Below are 9,031 nucleotides of genomic sequence, written 5' to 3' on the forward strand. Positions count from 1 at the left end.
GGCCATTCAGAACTCTGATGGGGGAGGGGAAGAAGGTGTTTCTGAAATGTTAAGTGTGTCTTCAGGCTCATGTACTTCCTCCTTGATGGCAGCAATGAGAAGAGGGCATGTCCTGGGTGGTGGGGGTCCCTAAAAGACGGCGTCTTTCTGAGGCGGCGCTCCGCCTTGTCCTAGATACTACGGAGGCTAGTGCCCTTGATGGAGCTAAGATATCCTGGATCAGGGTATCTAGGTACATGTGACAATAATAAATTCAATTACCAGTCTTTTTAAACATTCCCCCCGTACCCACTCCAAAACTTTAACCCCAGCCCCCTAACCCATACCTTCTGATTGAAGACGCCTCTGCTGTGGGACACGCTGCCCAAGTCCCGCGGGTTCGCATGTTGGCTTCCCGAAAACATGCAAGTCGCAATCGAAAGACTGGTGTCAGACAAGGCTGTGTGTCCCTCACCCCCTCCCACACCAACCTCCGCTGGGATGGACGTGGATTGGGATCTGCGGGTGCGAGAAAGGGTTAACAGACACCTGCTGTGGCAGGTGAAGCACCCCCCCCGTCCCCGCCCTCTCACGCTCGGCCCGCCCATCGCCCGGGGCCAGGGCGAACAGGTTGGGCGAGTAAGGATGCCAAAGTTGAGTGGCATGCGCAACTGACACAGCGACCGACCGACCGACCGGGAACTATCGGTCCCACGCTCAGCTCCGGCTCCGACACCTCGTCCACCTTCTTCCGCGGATCGCCTCCGGGACAGGGACCCGTTATCCGAGAACTACCTGGGTCCAGCGTCTCCACTACCTGTCTCTCATTCTCTCTGTTTCATCTCCCCTTTCTCCTCGCTTTCCCTTTTTCTTTCTCGCCTTCCTTTCTCTTATTCTGTCTTCTCTCCCTCTCTCCACCCCATCCCCTTTCTATTTCTCTCATTCTCGTCCTCGCAATATCTCTCTCTCTCTCTCTCTCTGTCAGCCTCTCTCACTTTCTTCCCGTCTCCGTCTGTCTCTAGCTCGCTCTCTCTGTTGCAATCAGGTAAACCCTGGAGGCCGCTCACTCTGCCAGTCAGCCACACACTTGCAGTGCGAGCGTCCGAAGCGCTTACCCTTCTGCTCAGGGATGGAGAACCAGCTGAGAGCCGTCCTGTTCCTCCTCTTCGTCCCCTCAGGTAAGGATCAACGGGCCGTAAAGGTGTTGAGGAGGGGGAGGCAGGGGAGAGCGGAACTTGCAGACGAGAGGTAAGGTTGGGAGGTGGGATCAAGAGGACAGACAAGGGTGGATAAGTACGAGACAACGGGGAGAGGGAGATTATAACCATATAACAATTACAGCACGGAAACAGGCCATCTCGGCCCTATTAGTCCGTGCCGATCTCTTACTCTCACCTAGTCCCACCGACCTGCACTCAGCCCATAACCCTCCATTCCTTTCCTGTCCATATATCTATCCAATTTAACTTTAAATGACAACATCGAACCTGCCTCAACCACTTCTGCTGGAAGCTCGTTCCACACAGCTACCACTCTCTGAGTAAAGAAGTTCCCCCTCATGTTACCCCTAAACTTTCGCCCTTTAACTCTCAACTTTTGTCCTCTTGTTTGAATCTTCCCCACTCTCAATGGAAAAAAGCCTATCCAGATTATTGAGAGGGGGAAGAAATGGAGAGACCGGAAGAAGGAGACAGACAGGCAAATGGACAGAAAAACAACATAATTCTGATTAGTCAGGTCCCGTGACGTTCCTGTGCATGTTGGATCATGCATGGCGGTGAGGTTGAGATAGCTCACCGTCCACCTGTTCCATTTGAAGACAAAGGTGCTGAGTAACATAGAAACATAGAAAATAGGTGCAGGAGTAGGCCATTCGGCCCTTCGAGCCTGCACCGCCATTTATTATGATCATGGCTGATCATCCAACTCAGAACCCAGCCTTCCCTCCATACCCCCTGACCCCTGTAGCCACAAGGGCCATATCTAACTTCCTTTTAAACATAGCTAATGAACTGGCCTCAACAGTTTGCTGTGGCAGAGAATTCCACAGATTCACCACTCTCTGTGTGAAGAAGTTTTTCCTAATCTCGGTCCTAAAAGGCTTCCCCTCTATCCTCAAACTGTGACCCCTCGTTCTGGACCTCCCCAACATCGGGAACAATCTTCCCGCATCTAGCCTGTCCAATCCCTTTAGGATCTTATACGTTTCAATCAGATCCCCCCTCAATCTTCTAAATTCCAATGAGTACAAGCCCAGTTCATCCAGTCTTTCTTCATATGAAAGACCTGCCATCCCAGGAATCAATCTGGTGAACCTTCTTTGTACTCCCTCTATGGCAAAGATGTCTTTCCTCAGATTAGGGGACCAAAACTGCACACAATACTCCAGGTGTGGTCTCACCAAGGCCTTGTACAACTGCAGTAGTACCTCCCTGCTCCTGTACTCGAATCCTCTCGCTATAAATGCCAGCATACCGTTCGCCTTTTTCACCGCCTGCTGTACCTGCATGCCCACTTTCAATGACTGGTGTATAATGACACCCAGGTCTCGTTGCACCTCCCCTTTTCCTAATCGGCCACCATTCAGATAATAATCTGTTTTCCTATTTTTGCCACCAAAGTGGATAACTTCACATTTATCCACATTAAATTGCATCTGCCATGAGTTTGCCCACTCACCCAACCTATCCAAGTCACCCTGCATCCTCTTAGCATCCTCCTCACTGCTAACACTGCCACCCAGCTTCGTGTCATCCGCAAACTTGGAGATGCTGCATTTAATTCCCTCATCCAAGTCATTAATATATATTGTAAACAACTGGGGTCCCAGCACTGAGCCTTGCGGTACCCCACTAGTCACCGCCTGCCATTCTGAAAAGGTCCCGTATATTCCCACTCTTTGCTTCCTGTCTGCTAACCAATTCTCCACCCACACCAATACCTTACCCCCAATACCGTGTGCTTTAAGTTTGCACACTAATCTCCTGTGTGGGACCTTGTCAAAAGCCTTTTGAAAATCCAAATATACCACATCCACTGGTTCTCCCCTATCCACTCTACTAGTTACATCCTCAAAAAATTCTATGAGATTCGTCAGACATGATTTTCCTTTAACAAATCCATGCTGACTTTGTCCGATGATCTCACCGCTTTCCAAATGTGCTATTATCACAACTCTGATAACTGACTCCAGCAGTTTCCCCACCACCGACGTTAGGCTAACCGGCCTATAATTCCCCAGTTTCTCTCTCCCTCCTTTTTTAAAAATTGGGGTTACATTAGCCACCCTCCAATCCTCAGGAACTAGTCCAGAATAGTAAGAAAGAGAAGTGCACAAACGGGTCAGACACAGAGTGAGGTTCCCTCTGCACGGGCCCATTACACACTCCCAGGGACAGAGACAGTGTGAAACTCCCTCTACACTGTCCCATCACACACTCCCCCTACACTGTTCCATCACACACTCCCAGGGTCAGAGACAGTGTGAAACTCCCTCTACACTGTCCCATCACACACTCCCTCTACACTGTCCCATCACACACTCCCCCTACACTATCCATCACACACTCCCTCTACACTGTACCATCGCACACTCCCAGGACACGGGTCAGACACAGAGTGAGGTTCCCTCTACACTGTCCCATCACATACTCCCTCTACACTGTCCCATCACACACACCCTCTACACTGTCCCATCACATACTCCCAGGGTCAGAGACAGTGTGAAACTCCCTCTACACTATCCCATCACACACTCCCAGGACACGGGTCAGACACAGAGTGAAACTCCCTCTACACTGTCCCATCACACACTCTCCCTACACTGTTCCATCACACACTCCCAGGGTCAGAGACAGTGTGAAACTCCCTCTACACTGTCCCATCACACACTCCCTCTACACTGTCCCATCACACACTCCCCCTACACCATCCATCACACACTCCCTCTACACTGTCCCATCACATACTCCCAGGGTCAGAGACAGTGTGAAACTCCCTCTACACTGTCCCATCACACACTCCCAGGACATGGGTCAGACACAGAGTGAAACTCCCTCTACACTATCCCATCACACACTCCCTCTACACTGTCCCATCACACACTCCCCCTACACTATCCATCACACACTCCCTCTACACTGTACCATCGCACACTCCCAGGACACGGGTCAGACACAGAGTGAGGTTCCCTCTACACTGTCCCATCACATACTCCCTCTACACTGTCCCATCACACACACCCTCTACACTGTCCCATCACATACTCCCAGGGTCAGACACAGTGTGAAACTCCCTCTACACTATCCCATCACACACTCCCAGGACACGGGTCAGACACAGAGTGAAACTCCCTCTACACTGTCCCATCACACACTCTCCAGGGTCAGAGACAGTGTGAAGCTCCCTCTAAACTGTCCCATCACACACTCCCAGGACACGGGTCAGACACAGAGTGAAACTCCCTCTACACTATCCCATCACACACTCCTTCTACACTGTCCCATCACACACTCCCCCTACACCATCCATCACACACTCCCTCTACACTGTCCCATCACACACTCCCTCTACACTGTCCCATCACATACTCCCAGGGTCAGAGACAGTGTGAAACTCCCTCTGCACTGTCCCATCACACACTCCCCCAGGGTCAGAGACAGTGTGAAACTCCCTCTATACTGTCCCATCACACACTCCCAGGACACAGGTCAGACACAGAGTGAAATTCCCTCTACACTGTCCCATCACACACTCCCTCTACACTGTCCCATCACACACCCCCAGGACACGGGTCAGACACAGAGTTAAACTCCCTCTACACTGTCCCATCACACACTCCCAGGACATGGGTCAGACACAGAGTGAAGCTCCCTCTACACTGTTCCATCACACGCTCCCAGGACATGGGTCAGACACAGAGTGAAGTTCCCTCTACACTGTCCCATCACACACTCTCCAGGGTCAGAGACAGTGTGAAACTCCCTCTACACTGTCCCATCACACACTCCCAGGACACGGGTCAGACACAGAGTGAAACTCCCTCTACACTATCCCATCACACACTCCCTCTACACTGTCCCATCACATACTCCCAGGACACAGGTCAGACACAGAGTGAGGTTCCCTCTACACTGTCCCATCACACACTCCCAGGGTCAGAGACAGTGTGAAACTCCCTCTGCACTGTCCCATCACACACTCCCCCAGGGTCAGAGACAGTGTGAAACTCCCTCTACACTGTCCCATCACACACTCCCAGGACACGGGTCAGACACAGAGTGAAGCTCCCTCTACACTGTCCCATCACACACTCCCAGGACACGGGTCAGACACAGAGTGAAGTTCCCTCTACACTGTCCCATCACACACTCCCAGGACACTAGTCAGACACAGAGTGAAGTTCCCTCTACACTGTCCCATCACACACTCCCGGGACACGGGTCAGACACAGAGTGAGGTTCCCTCTGCACTATCCCATCACACACTCCCAGCACACGGGTCAGACACAGAGTGAAGTTCCCTCTGCACTATCCCATCACACACTCCCAGCACACGGGTCAGACACAGAGTGAAACTCCCTCTGCACTGTTCCATCACACACTCCCAGCACAGGGATCAGACACAGAGTGAGGTTCCCTCTGCACGGTCCCATCACACACTCCCAGGATATGAATCAGATACTGAGTGAAGTTCCTACGAGACTATCCCATCAAACATTCCTCTTCCAAAGTTGCAAACACTATGAGAGAGCTGTTTATTCACAGGTGTTATGGGGTGGAGCACAGTATCTCAGTGAGTCCTACTTTGTTTTCATTCTGTGAGGAGCTTTTGTTGTTCCTACACTCCCTGTATGTGTTTTGGTTTTGGTGGTTGTGCTTAGTGAAAATTAATATGATAATTACTGTATATCTCATGCAGAGGGCAGGTTGCAATGAAATAACAGGCATTCCCCCATAATGGTATGAAACATAGGCTGTCACAGTGAAACCTACACCTCCTCTCTCACCTTCATCACTGAAGCCTTCCCTTCCATTCCTGCCCCCAACCACTCACCCACCTCCCTTTCCATTCCTGCCCACAAACGTTCACTCACCTCCCCTTCCATTCCTGTCCACAAACGTTCACTCACTCCTGCACTTCCACTGCTGCTCCCAACCTACTCATGCACCTCCCCTTCCATTCCTGTCCCCAAATGTCGCCTCACCTCCCCTTCCAGTCCTGTCCCCACTCATGCACCTCCCCTTCCATTCCTGTCCACAACCACTCAACTCCCCTTCCATTCCTGCCCACAACCGTTCACCCACCTCCCCTTCCATTCCTGCCCCCAACTGTTCACTCACCTCCCCTTCCACTCCTGTCCCCACGCACGCACCTCCCCTTCCATTCCTGTCCACAACCATGCACCCACCTCCCCTTCCATTCCTGTCCCCACTCACTCACCTCCCCTTCTGTTCCAGCCCACAAACGTTCACTCACCTCCCTTTCCATTCCTGTCCCCACTCACTCACCTCCCCTTCCATTCCTGCCCACAAACGTTCACTCACCTCCCTTTCCATTCCTGTCCCCACGCACGCACCTCCCCTTCCATTCCTGTCCACAACCATGCACCCACCTCCCCTTCCATTCCTGTCCCCACTCACTCACCTCCCCTTCTATTCCAGCGCACAAACGTTCACTCACCTCCCTTTCCATTCCTGTCCTCACTCACACACCTCCCCTTCCATTCTTGCCCACAACCCACCATCCATCTCCCCTTCCACTCCTGCCCACAACCATTCACTCACCTTCCACACCTTCCCTTCCTTCCTTATTTCCCTCTTAACCCCCATCCACATTTCCTTCTCCCTCCCCCCCCCAACCTCTCTGAAAGTTGTAAACACAAAATAATCTGCAGATGCTGTTGTCAAAGGAACACTCACAATGCGCTGGAGGAGCTCAGCAGGACAGTCAGCATCAGTTGAAAAGATTAGTCGACGTTTTGGGCCGAAACCCTTCGTGAGGACTGAAGGAAGAACTTTGGGAAGGGTTTGAAGAACAAACCCTCAAACCCTCCCCAAAGTTCTTCCTTCAGTCCTGACGAAGGGTTTCGGCCCAAAACGTCGACTAATCTTTTCAACTGATGCTGACTGTCCTGCTGAGTTCCTCCAGTGGATTGTGAGTGTCTCCCTGAAAGTTAACTTGCAGGTTGAGTCAGTGGTGAGGAAGGCAAATGCAATGTCAGCATTCATTTCGAGGGATTAGAATATAAAAACAAGGATGTCAAGCTGAGGCATTAATCTGACTGCACTTGGAGTATTGTGAGCAGTTTTGGGCACCTTATATAAGAAGGATTGTGCTGGCATTGGAGAGGGTCCAGAGGAGATTTACGAGAATTATCCCGGGAATGAAAGGATTAATGTATGGGGAACTTTTAATGGCTTTTTGTCTGAACTTGCTGGAGTTCAAAAGAATGATGGACAATCTGATTGGAACATTAAATATTGAAAGGCCTAGATGGAGTGGGAGTGGAGAGAATGTTTTCTATAGTGGGGGGCTCTAGGACCCGAGGGCACAGCCTCTGGATAGAGGGACGTCCATTTCGAACGGAGATGAGGAGGAATGGTGAATCTGTGGAATTCATTGCTGCATGTAGCTGTGGAAGACAAGTCATTGAGTATATTTAAAGTGGAGGTTGATAGGTTCTTGATCAGACCATAAGTCATAGGAGCAGAATTTGGCTTGTTGTCAGTTTCACTATTCCATCATTGCTAATTCATTATCCCTTTCAACTGACCAAGAACCTAGTAAGACCACAAAGGTTAGTCAGGGCATCACAGGTTACACGGGGAAAGAAGGAGAATGGGATTGATGGGGATAATAAATCAGCCATGATGGAATGTTGGAGCAGATGATGGTCTGGAAAGCCAAATTTTGCCAATATCTTATGATCTTATCCTTCCCACCACCCCGTCCACTCACCGGTCTCCCAGTTCCCCAACCTGCGATCGCACCATTGTGGAGAATGGTGTTACAGGAAGGATGTGATTAAAGTGGAACAAATGGGCAGAATGGGGGGTGGGGCTGAGGATGTTGATGTTGCTGAGACTTGAGGGACTGAGTCACAGGCTGCCCTATATTCTTTGTAGGAGACTGAAGGGTAATCTCACAGAGGTACGTAAAATCATGTGGGGCAGAGATTAGGTGAGTGTAATTTTTCCTCCATTAGGAAATCGAAAACCAGGAGACAAAATTTTAAGGTCAGAGGTGAAAGATTTAATAAGAAACTGAGGGGCAACTTTTGTCACACAGCAGGTGGTGGATAAATAGAACCAGCTGTCATAGGAAGTGTTTAAAGCAGGCTCAGTACGTTAGATACCTTGAGAAATCTGCAGACAGGCAAATGGATGACAAGAGTTTGGAGGGATATGGGCCAAGTGCTGGGGAATAGAGTTAGCATAACTTGGTTAGCATGGGTATGGATGGGCCGATGGGACCTTTTCCATGCTGTACAGCTGCATGATCAACCCCCACCTCCCTGTCACGTCCCCCTGGTGGTCTGGGGGTCCGCTCTCCATGGACACAGTCCTGTTCCCCTGACACCTCTGCTTTGAGGGACTCTGTGACTAAACTGCGGGTCAATCTCTGCACTCCCCCACCCCAGCATTTGATGAGAGAATGGGTAGTCTCTCCTGCGTCCCGAGGGTGTGTGTTCCCTGGGCCTTCAGTGCCCTCTCACCCGGGCAGATGTGGGATGGGTGCCGTTCTTTGGAAATGCGAGTGCGCAGGATAGGATGGGACTTGACGGGACGGGACTTGCCGAGTTTGGCAGCCAGCCCAGGACTTGCCAGCTAGCTCCAACCCACAAGTTTCCCACAGGTGTCAGCGAATTGCAGCTCAACACAGGAACCCCGATTACATCGGGGCAGGGGGGCTGCTGTAGACATGCTACTACCTCACCAGCCCCATCACTGACCACCCAATCTGTCCCTCCACTGCCCCGTCACAGCACAGTGCTCCCTCACTGCCCCTCTCTCACCCCTGCTCTCACCATCCCTCCCACAGCGAGGGCCAC

At 51.2% G+C, this 9,031-nt stretch overlaps 1 protein-coding gene across 1 annotated transcript in view; it reads left to right on the forward strand.

Annotated features, from left to right (window-relative positions):
- Positions 1 to 611: 611 nt before the first annotated feature.
- Positions 612 to 9,031, forward strand: part of LOC134341267 (nectin-4-like) — a 57,756-nt gene continuing 49,336 nt past the window's right edge. Inside the window, exon 1 of the mRNA XM_063039129.1 lies at positions 612 to 1,157. Coding sequence (XP_062895199.1) covers positions 1,109 to 1,157 — 49 coding nt within the window. The 5' untranslated portion in view covers positions 612 to 1,108. The remainder of the gene's footprint in view (positions 1,158 to 9,031) is intronic.

This window comes from Mobula hypostoma, assembly GCF_963921235.1.
Source record: "Mobula hypostoma chromosome 13 unlocalized genomic scaffold, sMobHyp1.1 SUPER_13_unloc_1, whole genome shotgun sequence".
Taxonomy (NCBI): domain Eukaryota; kingdom Metazoa; phylum Chordata; class Chondrichthyes; order Myliobatiformes; family Myliobatidae; genus Mobula; species Mobula hypostoma.